The following is a 19,049-nucleotide window of genomic DNA, read 5'->3' on the forward strand; positions in this document are numbered from 1 at the left end:
TTATATTCTATGCATATATATATATAAATATATAATATATATCGGCAAAGATGAAAATACCCATATATATTAGATATATATATATTCATACATAAGAGATGTGTATGTATATATATGTGTATATATATGTGTGTATGTGTATATATATGTATGTATTTAGACCTTTTGGTGATCTGTTCATTTTTTTCCTGCAATCTTTTTTCTCTCTCTAAGGCTAGATAATTTCTGTTGATCTATCTTCAAGTTCTTTCTTCTATCATCTTCATTTTGCTGTTGAACCCATCTTGGGAATTTTTAATTTCAGATAATATATTTTTCAGGTCTGAAATTACTATTGAGGTTTTTTTTTTTTTTTTTTGTATAGTTTGCATTTCTCTATTGAAGATTCCAGTCTTTTTAGTAATTTCCAGTGTGTTTGCCTTTATGTCAGGTAACAGTGGCTCTCTGATAGTTCCAGCTATCAGACATTGAAGTTATCTGATTGTTGGCATCTGATGATTATCTTTCCCTTGAGAATTAGTTACATTTCCAGTTTTGTTTGTTTTCATATGTCAAGTAATTTTGGATTGTATTTTTGACATTGTGATTATTATATAATGTCTGGATCTTGTTATTATGCTCTGGAAAACGTTGACATTTTGTGTTAGTGTACAGCCTAGTTAGGTTCTGAATCTAAGTTGTGTTTGCCTTCTGTGGATGGTGGTTCAGATTTCAGTTCAGCTCTTTAAACCTTTGGTATGTAAGTTTGAGGTTGTTTTACTCGTGAATAATACAGGGGTTAGTTTGAGACTTGCACAGGTGGTTCATATTAGTTTGGGTGGCTAAAACCTTTGCTACTTTGGTTTGGGTTAGTTTCACATATGTGAAGCCTGTATTAGACTGAGATTTGGACAGGTTCGTATACAGAATTAAGAGATAATCCCCTTCTCCAGCTTTTTCCCTGCCAGGGTTTTCTCATATACATTCTGGCCTTCATGAACTCCATTTACTGGTTCCTTGGCCAGAAATACGGAGTTTTTCTCAGGGTTGTAGCTGCTGGTACAACTGTGCTCCATGTTCCTCTGTTCTGCTCCATGGTGAGGCCCTTGCTCAGGGCAGAGCCATATATAGCAGTTTTCTATGCCTATATAACAAACTTTGTGACTTGAAACAACACATAGCTGTTATCTCGGAGTTTCTCTGGGTCTAGAGTCTAGGTATGGGTTAGCTGAGTCCTCTGCTTAAGGTTTTAAAATATTGCTAGATGTTGGTTTGGGACTATGGTATCTGAAACGTGACTGATGGAGAATCCGCTTTCCTTGGCAGAATTGAGATCTGTGTGGCTGTGGGATGGAAGGCTTCAGTTTTTTGTTGATTTCTGGCTAGAGCTGCCCTCAGCTTATAAATATCATCCTCAGTTCCTTGCCTAATGGGCTTCCTGACATAGAAACCATAACATGGCAGCTTTCTTCAAAAGAAGGGAGAAACTCCAGCAAGATGGTCGCTAAAGTCTTGTATACATAACATATACATTGTACACAGAATCAAGTATATTTTATTACCTTTGCCGTATTTTATTGTTTAGAAACTAGTTGCAAGTCATGCCCATGCTCAAGGGCAAGAACATTAGAAATGGGAGATTATGGTGGTGGGGTGGGATGGGGTGGACACACCATATGAGAAAAACAAACATCATGGAAAACTCACTCTTGTGCAGGTCACTTCTCCAAATTGTGACCCCTTCTACTGTTTGCCTCCTTTACTTACTTTTCAAAATCTCGGTAGATCTTTTTTATATTTTGTTCAGAAGTTTTAGATGGTTTGAAGAGGGCTTATGCCACCATGGAACTAAAACTTTCACTGAAATTAGTAATAAAGAAGTCACTTGAGAGCAATTTGTATAGAATAATGTGGGTAGAAACTTGATAGGAATGGGAGACAGTGAGTAGGAACAGTATGATTCTTTCCTGTAAGCAGAGCAGATAAATGGAGCAGTAAGTGGTGGACAATGTGGAGTCAGGAGAAGGTTTTGTAATTTGCTTTTCTGTCTTTAACAATATTATAGTGTCCATTTTCAATGCCAGCAGAACCATTTTTCTGACATCATTTAAGATAGCTGAATAGAGGCTGGGTGTGGTGGCTCAAGCCTGTAATCCCAGCACTTTGGGAGGCTGAGATGGGTAGATCACGAGGTCAGGAGTTTGAGACCAGCCCGGCCAACGTAGTGAAACCCCATCTCTACTAAAAATACAAAAATTAGCCAGGTGTGGTGGCACATACCTGTAATCTCAGCTACTTGGGAGGCTGAGGCAGGAGAATCACTTGAACCTGGGAGGCGGAGGTTGCTGTGAGCGGAGACCACGCCATTGCACTCCAGCCTGGGCGACAGAGTGAGACTCCATCTCAAAAAAAAAAAAAAAAAATGCTGAATAGTATTCCATTCTGTGCATATACCAGAATTTGCTTCACTATTTCTCACTGGTTATATTTAATTGTAAGTCACTCTACAATGAATAGCCTTATCTCTACATTTTTTCAAACATCCCTTATTTTCTCACAGGCAAATTCCCCAAGGTACAAGTTGTTAGGTCAGAAAGTATGACTGTTTTGAAAGGTATTTGCTGTTCCTGGAGATTGTTCCTATGAAAGAGCGGAATGAATCAATTTAATTTTAATCCTCCACGACTTGAGTTGCTTTAGCTTAAATGTGTATTTTTTTTTTTTTTTTTTTTATTATACTTTAAGTTCTAGGGTACATGTGCATAACGTGCAGGTTTGTTACATATGTATACTTATGCCATGTTGGTGCGCTGCACCCATCATCTCGTCAGCACCCATCAATTCATCATTTATATCATGTATAACTCCCCAATGCAATCCCTCCCTCCTCCCCCCTCCCCATGATAGGCCCCAGTGTGTGATGTTCCCCTTCCAGAGTCCAAGTGATCTCATTGTTCAGTTCCCACCTATGAGTGAGAACATGCGGTGTTTGGTGTTCTCTTCTTGTGATAGTTTGCTAAGAATGATGGTTTCCAGCTGCATCCATGTCCCTACAAAGGACGCAAACTCATCCTTTTTGATGGCTGCATAGTATTCCATGGTGTATATATGCCACATTTTCTTAATCCAGTCTGTCACAGATGGACATTTGGGTTGATTCCAAGTCTTTGCTATTGTGAATAGTGCCGCAATAAACATACGTGTGTATGTGTCTTTGTAGTAGAGTAATTTATAATCCTTGGGTATATACCCAGTAGTGGGATGGCTGGGTCATATGGTACATCTAGTTCTAGATCCTTGAGGAATCGCCATACTGTTTTCCATAATGGTTGAACTAGTTTACAATCCCACCAACGGTGTAAAAGTGTTCCTATTTCTCCACATCCTCTCCAACACCTGTTGTTTCCTGACTTCTTAATGATTGCCATTCTAACTGGTGTGAGATGGTATCTCATTGTGGTTTTGATTTGCATTTCTCTGATGGCGAGTGATGATGAGCATTTTTTCATGTGTCTGTTGGCTGTATGGATGTCTTCTTTTGAGAAATGTCTGTTCATATCCTTTCCCCACTTTTTGATGGGGTTGTTTGTTTTTTCCTTGTATATTTGTTTGAGTTCTTTGTAGATTCTGGATATTAGCCCTTTGTCAGATGAGTAGGTTGCAAAAATTTTCTCCCATTCTGTAGGTTGCCTGTTCACTCTGATGGTAGTTTCTTTAGCTGTGCAAAAGCTCTTTAGTTTAATCATATCCCATTTGTCGATTTTGGCTTTTGCTGCCGTTGCTTTTGGTGTTTTAGACATGAAGTCCTTGCCCATGCCTATGTCCTGAATGGTACTACCTAGATTTTCTTCTAGGGTTTTTATGGTATTAGGTCTAACATTTAAGTCTCTAATCCATCTTGAATTAATCTTCGTATAAGGGGTAAGGAAAGGATCCAGTTTCAGCTTTCTACTTATGGCTAGCCAATTTTCCCAGCACCATTTATTAAATAGGGAATCCTTTCCCCATTTCTTGTTTCTCTCAGGTTTGTCAAAGATCAGATGGCTGTAGATGTGTGGTATTATTTCTGAGGACTCTGTTCTGTTCCATTGGTCTATATCTCTGTTGTGGTACCAGTACCATGCTGTTTTGGTTACTGTAGCCTTGTAGTATAGTTTGAAGTCAGGTAGCGTGATGCCTCCAGCTTTGTCCTTTTGACTTAGGATTGTCTTGGCAATGCGGGCTCTTTTTTGGTTCCATATGAACTTTAAAGCCATATTTTCCAATTCTGTGAAGAAAGTCATTGGTAGCTTGATGGGGATGGCATTGAATCTATAAATAACCTTGGGCAGTATGGCCATTTTCACGATATTGATTCTTCCTATCCATGAGCATGGTATGTTCTTCCATTTGTTTGTGTCCTCTTTAATTTCACTGAGCAGTGGTTTGTAGTTCTCCTTGAAGAGGTCCTTTACATCTCTTGTAAGCTGGATTCCTAGGTATTTTATTCTCTTTGAAGCAATTGTGAATGGAAGTTCATTCCTGATTTGGCTCTCTGCTTGTCTGTTACTGGTGTATAAGAATGCTTGTGATTTTTGCACATTAATTTTGTATCCTGAGACTTTGCTGAAGTTGCTTATCAGCTTAAGGAGATTTTGGGCTGAAACGCTGGGGTTTTCTAAATATACCATCATGTCATCTGCAAACAGGGACAATTTGACTTCTTCTTTTCCTAACTGGATACCCTTGATTTCTTTCTCTTGCCTGATTGCCCTAGCCAGAACTTCCAACACTATGTTGAATAGGAGTGGTGAGAGAGGGCATCCCTGTCTTGTGCCAGTTTTCAAAGGGAATTTTTCCAGTTTTTGCCCATTCAGTATGATATTAGCTGTGGGTTTGTCATAAATAGCTCTTATTATTTTGTGGTACGTTCCATCAATACCGAATTTATTGAGCGTTTTTAGCATAAAAGGCTGTTGAATTTTGTCAAAAGCCTTTTCTGCATCTATTGAGATAATCATGTGGTTCTTGTCTTTGGTTCTGTTTATATGCTGGATTACGTTTATTGATTTGCGAATGTTGAACCAGCCTTGCATCCCAGGGATGAAGCCCACTTAATCATGGTGGATAAGCTTTTTGATGTGCTGCTGAATCCGGTTTGCCAGTATTTTATTGAGAATTTTTGCATCGATGTTCATCAGGGATATTGGTCTAAAATTCTCTTTTTTTGTTGTGTCTCTGCCAGGCTTTGGTATCAGGATGATGTTGGCCTCATAAAATGAGTTAGGGAGGATTCCCTCTTTTTCTATTGATTGGAATAGTTTCAGAAGGAATGGTACCAGCTCCTCCTTGTACCTCTGGTAGAATTCAGCTGTGAATCCATCTGGTCCTGGACTTTTTTTGGTGGGTAGGCTATTAATTGTTGCCTCAATTTCAGAGCCTGCTATTGGTCTATTCAGGGATTCAACTTCTTCCTGGTTTAGTCTTGGGAGAGTGTAAGTGTCCAGGAAATTATCCATTTCTTCTAGATTTTCTAGTTGATTTGCATAGAGGCATTTATAGTATTCTCTGATGGTTGTTTGTATATCTGTGGGGTCAGTGGTGATATCCCCCTTATCATTTTTTATTGCGTCTATTTGATTCCTCTCTCTTTTCTTCTTTATTAGTCTAGCTAGCGGTCTGTCAATTTTGTTGATCTTTTCAAAAAACCAACTCCTGGATTCATTGATTTTTTGGAGGGTTTTTTGTGTCTCTATCTCCTTCAGTTCTGCCCTGATCTTAGTTATTTCTTGCCTTCTGCTAGCTTTTGAATGTGTTTGCTCTTGCCTCTCTAGTTCTTTTAATTGTGATGTTAGAGTGTCAATTTTAGATCTTCCTGCTTTCTCTTGTGGGCATTTAGTGCTATAAATTCCCTCTACACACTGCTTTAAATGTGTCCCAGAGATTCTGGTATGTTGTATCTTTGTTCTCATTGGTTTCAAAGAACATCTTTATTTCTGCCTTCATTTCATTATGTACCCAGTAGTCATTCAGGAGCAGGTTGTTCAGTTCCATGTAGTTGAGCAGTTTTGATTGAGTTTCTTATTCCTGAGTTCTAGTTTGATTGCACTGTGGTCTGAGAGACAGTTTGTTATAATTTCTGTTCTTGTACATTTGCTGAGGAGTGCTTTACTTCCAATTATGTGGTCAATTTTGGAATAAGTGCAATGTGGTGCTGAGAAGAATGTATATTCTGTTGATTTGGGGTGGAGAGTTCTATAGATGTCTATTAGGTCCGCTTGGTGCAGAGGAGTTCAATTCCTGGATATCCTTGTTAACTTTCTGTCTCGTTGATCTGTCTAATGTTGACAGTGGAGTGTTGAAGTCTCCCATTATTATTGTATGGGAGTCTAAGTCTCTTTGTAGGTCTCTAAGGACTTGGTTTATGAATCTGGGTGCTCCTGTATTGGGTGCATATATATTTAGGAGAGTTAGCTCTTCCTGTTGAATTGATCCCTTTACCATTATGTAATGCCTTCTTTGTCTCTTTTGATCTTTGATGGTTTAAAGTCTGTTTTATCAGAGACTAGGATTGCAACCCCTGCTTTTTTTTGTTCTCCATTTGCTTGGTAGATCTTCCTCCATCCTTTATTTTGAGCCTATGTATGTCTCTGCATGTGAGATGGGTCTCCTGAATACAGCAGACTGATGGGTCTTGACTCTTATCAATTTGCCAGTCTGTGTCTTTTAATTGGAGCATTTAGTCCATTTACATTTAAGGTTAATATTGTTATGTGTGAACTTGATCCTGTCATTATGATATTAACTGGTTATTTTGCCTGTTAGTTGATGCAGTTTCTTCCTAGCCTCGATGGTCTTTACATTTTGGCATGTTTTTGCGATGGCTGGTAGCGGTTGTTCCTTTCCATGTTTAGGGCTTCCTTCAGGGTCTCTTGTAAGGCAGGCCTGGTGGTGACAAAATCTCTAAGCATTTGCTTATCTGTAAAGGATTTTATTTCTCCTTCACTGATGAAGCTTAGTTTGGCTGGATATGAAATTCTGGGTTGAAAATTCTTTTCTTTAAGAATGTTGAATATTGGCCCCCACTCTCTTCTGGCTTGTAGAGTTTCTGCCGAGAGGTCTGCTGTTACTCTGATGGGCTTCCCTTTGTGGGTAACCCGACCTTTCTCTCTGGCTGCCCTTAAGATTTTTTCCTTCATTTCAACTTTGGTGAATCCGGCAATTATGTGTCTTGGAGTTGCTCTTCTTGAGGAGTATCTTTGTGGCGTTCTCTGTATTTCCTGAATTTGAATGTTGGCCTGCCCTACTAGGTTGGGGAAGTTCTCCTGGATGATATCCTGAAGAGTGTTTTCCAACTCGGTTCCATTTTCCCCCTCACTTTCAGGCACCCCAATCAGACGTAGATTTGGTCTTTTTACATAATCCCATACTTCTTGCAGGCTTTGTTCATTTCTTTTTCTTCTTTTTTCTTTTGGTTTCTCTTCTCGCTTCATTTCATTCATTTGATCCTCAATCGCTGATACTCTTTCTTCCAGTTGATCGAGTCGGTTACTGAAGCTTGTGCATTTGTCCCGTATTTCTCGTGTCATGGTTTTCATCTCTGTCATTTCGTTTATGATCTTCTCTGCATTAATTAGTCTAGCTGTCAATTCTTCCACTCTTTTTTCAAGATTTTTAGTTTCTTTGCGCTGGGTACGTAATTCCTCCTTTAGCTCTGAGAAGTTTGATGGACTGAAGCCTTCTTCTCTCATCTCGTCAAAGTCATCTCTGACCAGCTTTGATCCGTTGCTGGCGATGGGCTGCGCTCCTTTGCAGGGGGAGATGCGCTCTTATTTTTTGAATTTCCAGCTTTTCTGCCCTGCTTCTTCCCCATCTTTGTGGTTTTATCTGTCTCTGGTCTTTGATGATGGTGACGTACTGATGGGGTTTTGGTATAGGTGTCCTTCCTGTTTGATAGTTTTCCGTCTGACAGTCAGAAGGACTGTCTGTTGGTCTGTTCGAGATTGCTTGAGGACCACTCCAGACCCTGTTTGCCTGGGTATCAGCAGCAGAGGTTGCCGAAGATAGAATATTGCTGAACAGCGAGTGTACCTGTCTGATTCTTCCTTTGGAAGTTTCCTCTCAGGGGTGACTCCACCCTGTGAGGTGTGGGGTGTCAGACTGCCCCTAGTAGGGGATGTCTCCCAGCTAGGCTACTCAGGGGTCAGGGACCCACCTGAGCAGGCAGTCTGTCCGTTCTCAGATCTCAACCTCCGCGTTGGGAGATCCACGGCTCTCCCCAAAGCTGTCAGACAGAGTCGTTCGCATCTGCACCGGCCCCCGCTGCTTCCCCTATTGGACTTCAGCTGTGGGCTGTCCCCAGAGGTGGAGTCTACAGAGACAGGCAGGCTTCCTTGAGCTGCTGTGAGCTCCACCCAGTTCGAGCTTCCCAGCGGCTTTGTTTACCTACTTAAGCCTCAGCAATGGTGGGCGCCCCTCCCCCAGCCTCGCTGCTGCCTTGCGGATAGATCGCCGCAGACTGCTGTGTTAGCAATGAGGGAGGCTCCGTGGGCGTGGGACCCTCCCGGCCAGGTGTGGGATATATTCTCCTGGTGTGCCTGTTTCCTTAAAGCGCAGTATTGGGGTGGGAGTTACCCGATTTTCCAGGTGTTGTGTGTCTCAGTTCCCCTGACTAGGAAAACGGATTTCCTTCCCCCTTGCGCTTCCAGATGAGGCGATGCCTCGCCCTGCTTCAGCTCTCGCAGGTCAGGCTGCAGCAGCTGACCAGCACCGATTGTCCGGCACTCCCTAGTGAGATGACCCCAGTACCTCAGTTGAAAATGCAGAAATCACCGGTCTTCTGTGTCGCTCGCACTGGGAGTTGGAGACTGGAGCTGTTCCTATTCGGCCATCTTGCTCCCAGAGTCAAATGTGTATTCTTAATATCAGCTACAGTTGCTTAAAAAGTGAAGAAAGAGTACTAATTATGAGATGCAGTAGACAAAGAATGATGGATGTAGAAGAGAATACAATTAGATCCATCTAACATTGATTTTTTTCATTGTAATGGAAAGTATGTAGGGCCAGAGTTTAAAATGCAGGCAGAGGATTGGCTGAAGTTATTTACCATGGGCACTTAGTTGAACAGAGAAGGAAGTGAAGGCAACAAGGGGTAATTGAGGAAAAGGGAAAGGGCTCTGCATTCGTCTTCATATTAGGTCTCATTTGTATATTTTTATTTATTTTTGGTCTCCCGTATATGTATATATGTTTTGAAATAACTATAGATTTATAATAAGTTACAAGGATAGTTCACAGAGTCCCTGTGTACCCTTCACCCAGTTTCTCCCAAAAGTTACATCTACGTAATTATAGAACAATACCCAAACCAAGAATTTGACATTGGTATGATGTGTGTGTATAGGTCTGTGACAGCTTTCATATTTTTAAATGTTAATTCGTATTTATTTTTAAGTGGAGTTTGACAAACATAGGAAAACTTTTCTTCACTTTTCTTTGTTACTTCATTTTCTTCATAGCCTTTCTTATTGTTTGAAATTAGGATTTTTGATTGTGTGCTTTCCTACTAATTCATCTCTTTTTCTCTTTATTATATCTGAAATTTTCAGTTTATTTTGAAATTCCTTGAAATTTGTAGTGTGCTGATCACACCTTTAAGATTTCAATGCTAATACTAATAATGGCTTTATTTTTCTTTTAAAGGTTATTAGATATTTAGAGATTTGGGAGGAAGTTGAATGTTGGAATTTGTCGCCATATTCTCTTGGTGTCTCTTATCAGGATATTTTAAAAAGGTTAATTTCAGTTAATTAATTTTTTCCAAAATAAAAAGGCTTCTTTCCCCCAAAGTGTAAAAAAATGTATTATCTATTTTTATAAAGAATAATTTTTATGGTAGCTAAGAAGATGGTAACAATGAAAAAGTACAGTTTAGTGCCTGCCCTTTTAAAACTTAAAACTATCAGTTTGGTTAAGAGAGATGTTAACAAAATATCCAAATGCTTTATAGCTTTTTCTGCATTTAGATTTATAAAAACTATTTATAAATTCATCTATTTATTAAGTCTCGATATCTAAGAGGGGTTTAAATTTGAAGTCTCTGGTTGCATTTTCCCTAAAAGAATTCATAGAAGATTCTTAAAAGCAGAAACATTCAGATATACATTTAATTGGGTGTCATTTCCAAAATAGCTCAGTTTCATCTACTTGTGAAACTGTTGAAGCAATTAATTTTCTGTATCATGATCTCTGCTGTTGAAGGAAACTAGTTTGTTGTCATCTCAGTGGTTCTGAACCTTGGCTGCATGTTAGAATCACCAGGGGAATATAAAAAAAAAAAAAAAAAAAACAATGCCTACCTAGAACCCACTCTCTCAAGATTTGATTTAAGTGTTGTGTGGTGGGGCTTTGGTTTTGGCATTTTTTCTCATAAAGCTTCTAGATGATTCTTTTGTGCAGCAAGGATTGAATACCACTGAGCTGTGGTATCCACAGTAGCTGATTTGTCATTCATTTTCATCTTGCAGTTTCAAACAGGGCTTGAAAATGTACACACTCATTCATAGCTTGTGACAGAAGTTTAACATTTTGCCCATCCTTAGTCTTTACATTCACCAATCAAACCTATTCTCTTTACTATAGAATTCAACTCTTTACTTTCATCTTCTCTTTTGTATTATTCTACTTTTTATTACACACAGAGGCTTACAAGATGTTATCCATTCACTACCATTTTAAAATACTTTAAGTGGAAAAGTTATTGAAATTTACTTATTCAGGGAATGAGAACACAGAATGTAAATTACTTATCCCCTTTATTTTCTTTATCCCTGTTTTCTGCCTTTGGTTATTCATCTATATTTCTCTGAAAAGTGGGAAAGAGAAGGAGCGATAGAAAATCTAGTCAGGATTTGTTGAAAAAAGAGAGTGAAATGAGATTCAAGGACTATTTTAATTTATATCCTTCCTTCTGCCATTGTCTTAGCAAGCCAGCAATATATATGAATTCTGAAATATAATTGTTTCAAATTAATACTTTTTTGGGTGTGTTCCCTTTCAAGGAACTTTTCATTTTATAAACATGCAGTTCTAGTGGCTTCTTAACTTAAAAATTTGGAAGTAACGTTGCTTAGAAATATTCTAGTTGGAACCTTAACTACATAGCTCATAACATGCAGCCTCGTCAAAATGCTATCAGTTGGTGTGAGAAGTATTAATAAACTAACAGGGGGACTACATTTAACTAAATTATGTTGTGAGCATCATTTAAGATCTTGACTGGTTCAATCTTACGTAGCGTTAAAGAAAAAATGAACCATTGTTTTTTTCCAGGCTATACCTGGAAATGAAGAGGGCAACATTCTTCAAGTAAATTTTTTAATTTTTATTTTTTAGGTGATTCGGTCTGGGCAAAAATTAAGGAAAAAGTCTGCTGACACAGGCGAGAAACGTGGAGGCTGGTTTAGTGGGTTTTGGGGTAAGAAAGAGTCTAAGAAAAAGGACGAAGAATCATTGATTCCTGAAAGTAAGTTCCAAGTCAGATAAGTTATTGTACAGTGTTAAGTGAAAAATAAAAAAACAAAAAACAAAAAAAGACTGTGTAAATTATATCTTCCTGTTAAATTTTATTTTGAAATACATTTGAAATTAGCTCGGTATAGCAAATATATAAGCAGACACATCAGGCTGGTATATTCCTATGTTTATCTAAAATAAAACTTAGACTAAAATAAAACTTTGATTTTTTGTTTGTGGAATAATATTTATGTCAAATATAAAATGTTTAAATTTAGAGGTCTCAACATTTAGCATTTTTTGTTACCTTTTACACAGATATTTAATTACAAGTTTCACTTAAGTTTTAAAATACTTAGGGAATTCTGAAATCCTTACATTAGAACTGAATTTCCTTAATGGTGTCTCTTTGCCTTTTCTTGACCTTAGCAAACAAATAGAATATGTTTTGTCAAAGTTGTAGTATATTAGCGGATATTACCTGGCTAATTTTGCTTTAGCATTTGTGTCTGTTGATTTCAGGATACTTATTAGTTTGGTTAGTCTTTTTAGTTATATCTGTAAAATGGAAACAATTAATTTCTTAAAATGTTGTTTTTTCATAGCTATTGATGACCTTATGACTCCAGAGGAAAAAGATAAACTCTTCACTGCCATTGGTTATAGTGAGAGTACTCATAACCTAACTTTACCTAAGCAGGTAATTATTTAAGTGGTTTAAAGGAATTTTGTCTCATTATACTGTATTAGATTCAATTGGGTTAGAGTTACTGATTTTTTTTAAGTAATAAAAATGTTTTCAATTCCACTCTGCTACTTAATGGTTAAATGCTTTCAGTCAGGTTCTCTCTCCAACTTTATTTTATTTTTATTTTTTTGAGATGGCGTCTCGCTCTGTCGCCCAGGCTGGAACGCAGTGGTGTGATCTTGGCTCTGCTTCCTGGGTTCAAGCGATTCTCCTGCCTCAGCCTCCCGAGTAGCTGGGATTACAGGCACCCACCACCCTGCCTGGCTAATCTTTGTATTTTTAGTAGACACGGGGTTTTGCCATGTTGACCAGGCTGGTCTCGAATTCCTGACCTCGGATGATCTGCCATCCTCAGCCTCCCACAGTGCTGGGATTACAGGTGTGAGCCACTGCGCCCAGCCTCCAACTTTAGATTTAAGTAGTTTTAGTGAACGTAAGAATAACCTGACAAAAGTACTTGTTATAGTGCTAAATAGAATCTTAAAAAAATTTTATCCTAAGAAATTTTTTTTAAATTGTGAAGCATAACATATATAAAAGAGAAAGCAAAACCAAAATATCTTGCCTATTTGATTGACTAAAAAGGGAACAGTGTTTAATTATTATGAAGGTCAAGATTTAGAATATTGCTGTCACCTTAGAAGCCCATACGTCCCCCATCATTGCTTCTCCAAAGGTAACCGTTATCTTGATTTTTATGGTAATCGTATCTTTTATTTCTTTTTGTTTTTTACTACCAACACTGTTATTTTGTTTTCATTGTATGAATATACCGTAATTTCTTACCTATTTCCTGTAGATATATATGTTTGTGGTTTCTGGTTTTGGCTATTGCAGATAACACTGCTATGAATATACTTGTACAAGTCTTTGGTGGAGATACGTTTTTATTTCTCTTGAGTTAAATATCTGGGAGTAGAGTTGCTGGGTCATAGGATAAATATGTATAACTTTCCTAAAAACTGGCAAACACTTCTCTGAAAGTTGTAATATTTTATATTCCTACCACTAGTTCCAGATGCTACATATTCTTGCCACATTTGATATTGTCAGGCTTTTTAATTTTAGCCATTTTAGCAGATTTGATATGTTCCTCGACTATAGTTTTAATTTGCATTTTCCTAATGACTAATGATGTTGTTATGGTTAGCCTTTTGTGTCCTCACCCAGATCTCATCTTGAATTGTAATCCCCATAATCCACCCCTCTCCACCATCAAGGGAGAGACCAGGTGGTAATAATTGAGTAATGGGGGTGGTTTCCACCACACTGTTGTGATAGTGAGTTAATTCTCATGAGATCTGATGGTTTTATAAGGGCCTCTTCCCCCTTCATTCAACACTATTCCTTCCTGCCACCTTGTGAAGAAGGTACCTTGCTTCCCCATGGCCTTCTGCCATGATTTTGTTTCCTGAGGCCTCCCAGCCATGCTGAAAGATACTCAATCAAACCTCTTTCCTTTATAAATTACCCAGTCTAGGGCAGTTCTTTATAGCAGTGTGAAAACAGACTAATACAGATGTTGACTGTCTTTTCATGTCTTATTGGCCGTCTTTATTTGTTCATGTGTGATTTTTGGTCATTTTTAAATTGAGTTGTCTTTTTATTGTTGTTTGTGGAAGTTATTTATATATTTGCATACAAGACTTGTGTTTGTGTATAGATATAGATATGTACATTTTGCTATAGGTGCATGTATAAATTTTTCAATTTGTGGCTTGCCTCTTGATTTTCCTAATGGTAGTTATTTATGAGAAACAATTTTAATTTTCTACTGATGAAGTCTTTTTTTTTATGGTTACTACTAACATTAGATCTATTCAAGAAACCTTTGCCTACCTCAAAGTCACAAAGATACTCTCCTATGTATTCTTCCTAGAAACTTTATGGGGTTCTTGGTTTTATCTTTAGTATTCATCTTAAAATAATTTTTGTATTTGGAGTGGCATGTGGGTTGAGGTTTATTTTTTCCCTATGTTTATCCAGTTGTTTGAGCAGTATTTTAAACAGACTTCATTTTTTTTCTTATTGAATTGAGTTGTCCCTTTGGTTGAAAATAAAGTGACTTTATATGTGTGGATATAGTTTTAGACTCTCATTGAACTCTTTGTCTATTTTTACACTTATGGCCCCAATCTTGATGCTATGGTTTGGCTGTGTCCCCACCGAACTCTCACCTTGAATTGTAATAATCCCCACACGCCAAGGGTGGGGCCAAGTGGAGAAAATTGAATGATTGGGACCGTATCTCCCATACTGTTTTCGTGGTATTGAGTAAGTCTTGTGAGATCTGATGGTTTTATACATGGGAGTTCCCCTGCACAAGCTCTCTTGCCTGCTATGTAAGACATTGTCTTTGCTCTTCCCTTGCCTTCTGCCATGATTGTGAGGCCTCCCCAGCCATGTGGAACTGTGAGTCCATTAAACCTCTTTCTTTGATAAATTATCCAGTCTCAGGTATATCTTTACTAGCAGCATGAGAATGGACTAATGCACTTATTATTATAGTTTTATAAGTCTTAAAGTAAGACCTCTGACTTGTTTTTCTTTTTTTTTGAGACAGAGTCTCACTCTGTCACCCAGGCTGGAGTGCAGTGGTGCAATCTCAGCTCACTGTAAGCTCCGCTTCCTGGGTTCATGCCATTCTCCTGTCTCAGCCTCCCATGTAGCTGGGACTACAGGTGCCTGCCACCACGCCCGGCTCATTTTTTGTATTTTTAGTAGGGATGAGGTTTCACTGTGTTAGCCAGGGTGGTCTCGAACTCCTGACCTCGTGATCCGCCCGCCTCAGCGTACCAAAGTGCTGGGATTACAGGCGTGAGCCACCATGCCTGGCCTCTTTTTTTTTTTTTTAAGTGTTTTGGCTATTTTAGGCCTTTTCCACTTATATGTACCTTTTAGAATCATCAGTGTTTTCAAAAGTACATGCTGCTTTTGTTAGAGATTACATTGAATCTGTAAATTATTATGGGGACAGTTGTAATTTGAGCAATATTGAATATTCCAGTCATATAATTCCTTTTTGTGTCTCTGACCATTTGTCAGTAATTTTCCTTCTACTTGAACAATGCCAATTATATTATTTTGTTAAATGCATTTCTGCTGGTGACAAGTTTTTTAATTTTTTGTTTTTCTGAAAATGTCTATTTTTCCTTATTTCTTGAAGGATACTTCTGTGTATAGAATTCTAGGTTGTTAATGATTTTCTGAGTTTTGAAGATATAATTTCATTGTTGTTAGGCCTGCATTTTCTTTTGTGTATTCAGCTGTTAGTCTTACTGTATCACTTTGAAGGTAATTTCCACCCATCTCTCTCATTTTTCTATTTTTAAGAAAATCTTTTTACCTTAGATTTTCAGTAATTTTACTGTGATGTGACTAGATATGTATTCATTTTTGTTTATACTGTTTGGACTTCCTGTTTGGACATCTTGAGGTTTCATCAATATTGGAAAAAAATCCTCACTTCCCAGTTTTATTTCCCATCATTCTTTTATGCTTCATCCTTTGGGACTTCTAATGTACATAGTAGGCTCTTTTCATAATATCATGTGTGTCTTATTTTCTCTGAGGTTTTTCCAAGTTCTTTATCTGTTTATTCTTTGGCTAGTTTCCTCTTAATTCTCTCTTCAGCTCTTTGTATATTACTGTTAAACTCATTTATTGAATTCTTAATTGGTTTTTGTCTATTTCAGTTCTTGAATTTCTATTTGGTTCTTTTTTTATAGCTTCCAAGTTCTTGGCTAACATGCTGTTTTATCTTTTATGTTTTTGACATAAATCTAGTAGTCTGAGTAAGTCTAAAATTAGACTCTTGATGTCTAGAGCTCCTGTGAATCTATTTTCTGTTGTTTCTGCTGGTTTTTGTTCCAACTAGTCATGAATCTAGTGAGTGTGTGTGTGTGTGTGTGTGAGTGTGTGTGTATGTGTGTACGTGCACCAATCATTGTTACTGTAGGTATTGACATGATTTGATGCTGTGCTGCCAGATCATGGGAGTTTGCCTGCTTCTAGTTCACCTATACTCTTATGATATAACCCTTTAGGGTCCCAGGCAAAATAACGTGTTTTATCAGTGCTTTTACCTTTTGATGGGACCTGGTTTCCAATTTTGACCCTGCTAGCCTAGCTTCACAGCCCCTAGGCTGTCCCCTCTGAAATTTCCGAATACCTCTAGGAGAAGCAGGTCCCCAGATTCCAGGATCATCTCCCTGGTTCTCTGTTTTACCTTCAATCTTGACTCAGTAATTTTGGGGTCAGGATTTATTTTCTCAGTGTCTTACTAACTCTGCACAGCAGTCAAGCAGATGTTTTTCCTTCAGCCACAGGATTATTCTGAAATACTTAGTTTGTTTCAGAAAAAGCTGCTGAATTGAATATGCCACAAAATGTTTTGTAATTGTTTCATTGTTATAACCTATAAAACTAAGAGAAGGCTGGGTACGGTGGCTTTCGCCTGTATTCCCAGCACTCTGGGAGGCCGGGGTGGGCAGATCACCTGAGGTCAGGAGTTCGAGACCAGCCTGGCCAACATGGTGAAACCCCGTCTCTACTAAAAACACAAAACTTAGCTTGGCATGGTGATGGGCACCTGCGATCCCAGCTAGTTGGGAGGCTGAGTCAGGAGAATCACTTGAACCCGGGAAGTGGAGGTTGCAGTGAGCTGTGATTGTGCCACTGCACTCCAGCCTGGGCAACAGAGCAAGACTGTGTCTCAAAAATAAAATAAAACTTCAGAGAAATGAATTTCTAGATCTTTTGTAAGCATCCTATTTGAGTGGACAATTTTATATTGAATTTTCTAATTTATAGTGAATACACTTGTAAAAGAAGAATTTTTCCTTTATGATGAGCATATGGATGCCAGAACCTACCATGCTCTATTTGTTAGGTTGCTTTATAATTCAACAAATTTAAATAAGAAATTATTAAATAAAGTGATAATTATTTAAACTTTAACAATTTTAGTTTTATTCTTTCTGTATAGTATGTTGCCCATATAATGACCCTGAAGTTAGTAAGCACCTCTGTTACGATAAGAGAAAACAAGAATATTCCAGAAATACTAAAAATTCAGATAATTGGGCTGGGCACTCAACTATTTCAGCGACCAGGAGCACAAGCACTTAAGTAAGTTTTTAAAAATTTATTTCAATTTTTATTTTTAGTTATAGTTTTAGGCAAAAAATGTGGTGTGTTATTCAGGATTAAAAATGATTAATGCCGGCTCTTCTTTAATTTCTCTTGCATGTATATGTGAAGATAGTCTTTTTATATTTGCTTTTGTTTTGTTATGGTGCTGTATGGGTATTTCATCATTTGTTCTGCCCTCCCTCCTTTCGTTTGTGCATATTTATTGGATAGTATTTAATTTATAGGCTCAATACTGTGAAAGCTATGGACAAGTACAATAAGTTTTTGTTTTCAAGAAATGTATGCTATAGCTGATAAAAGATATGCAAGAAGTTAATAATTCGAGAACTATATGACATTAGACGGCTCTAGGGTGAGAAGGTATTGTAAAATTAAATGCCTCATAGTTAATGCTACACAAGCTTAGTTGTGGAAGAGAATAACTGAGCTAGGAGAAGGTCTAGGTTAGCCGAATGGAAATGACTAGGAGAAGCTGGAATGGAGTAAGAGGGTATTAAGGGTGGCATAGAAGTAGGGAGAGGAGTTCATCAATGTCATGTGATCTTTTATTCATACAACAGTGATCAGAACTTTTACAGTATTCTAAAGTTGGCTAAAGTGAGTTTTTCATGTAGATGAAAGGAGTTAATTAAAACAACAAGAGCAGCAAACCAGGTTGTGTGTGAGCAATTGAATGCCTGGATAAGAAGGTTGAGCTTCAGCTTTGGATAATGTGCATGGATGATCCTGGTTCTCAAAGAAGTGTTTAAAGGGAAATTTGTATTTTAGCCCATTAGATTACAAAAGACCTTATCTGTATCCTTCCTTGTTCTTCATTGGATTATAGGGTAGAAGCAAAATTAGAACACTGGTATATAACAGGTTTGAGACAGCAGGATATTGTACCATCACTTGTGGCTTCAATTGGTGACACTACATCATCCTTGCTTAAAATTAAATTTGAAACCAATCCAGAGGATAGTCCTGCGGACCAGACTCTGACTGTTCAGTCTCAGCCTGTGGAGGTCATCTATGATGCTGTAAGTGCAAGGAGAAAGTAACTCTTTGTTTAAACCGTCTTATACTTCTGACATATTCAAAAATAAAATGTAAGCATCCTATTTGAGTGGACAATTTTATATTGAATTTTCTAATTTAAAGTGAATAAATTTGTAAAAGAAGAATTTTTCCTTTATGGTGAGCATATGGATGCCAGACATTTTCTTATTTCTCCTCTTTCATATTTAACATTTATTTACTTAATAGGTAAGTTTCCTAATAGGTTTTTCTTGTTTCAAAAGCAGTACATGTTCAGGAGCTAATTTTGATTTTTTCATATGCAATACATTTTTCGCTACTGCAAGGTTTATTTATCTATGCTTATATTAAATTTTAAAAAATCTAATATACTTTAAAAAATTCTTGTTTATTTGCCAAGTACTCCCAAATTGTTACATGTTGACTTCCTACTCCAGTTCTTTTTTGTGTATTTTCTCTTTTCTTTCGATGTTTGGAACAAACTCAAAGAGCTTTAGGAGTGATTAAAAGAATTTTAAATATTGTTAACATGGAAAAAAGCATTGGTGTTTAGATGTTATTGGAAATGCTGGCTCAGGTTCTGTATCTATGGCTTTACCTTTTTCAGGCTCTCTTACCCACCATCTCAAGTTAGTCAGCAATATGGATATGGTTCACT

The 19,049-nt window shown here is 37.6% G+C and overlaps 1 protein-coding gene across 3 annotated transcripts in view; it reads left to right on the forward strand.

Moving 5' to 3' along the window:
* The window catches only part of VPS13C (vacuolar protein sorting 13 homolog C), a 197,684-nt gene that overhangs the window by 57,026 nt on the left and 121,609 nt on the right, over window positions 1-19,049 (forward strand). For all 3 annotated transcript variants that reach the window (XM_033189884.1, XM_033189885.1, XM_033189883.1), the window contains exons 15-18: window positions 11,353-11,482; window positions 12,078-12,172; window positions 17,208-17,350; window positions 18,201-18,393. In XM_033189884.1, coding sequence (XP_033045775.1) covers window positions 11,353-11,482; window positions 12,078-12,172; window positions 17,208-17,350; window positions 18,201-18,393 — 561 coding nt within the window. The remainder of the gene's footprint in view (window positions 1-11,352; window positions 11,483-12,077; window positions 12,173-17,207; window positions 17,351-18,200; window positions 18,394-19,049) is intronic.

The sequence above is a fragment of the Trachypithecus francoisi genome, unplaced genomic scaffold (assembly GCF_009764315.1).
Source record: "Trachypithecus francoisi isolate TF-2019V2 unplaced genomic scaffold, Tfra_2.0 Lachesis_group3, whole genome shotgun sequence".
NCBI classification, from domain to species: domain Eukaryota; kingdom Metazoa; phylum Chordata; class Mammalia; order Primates; family Cercopithecidae; genus Trachypithecus; species Trachypithecus francoisi.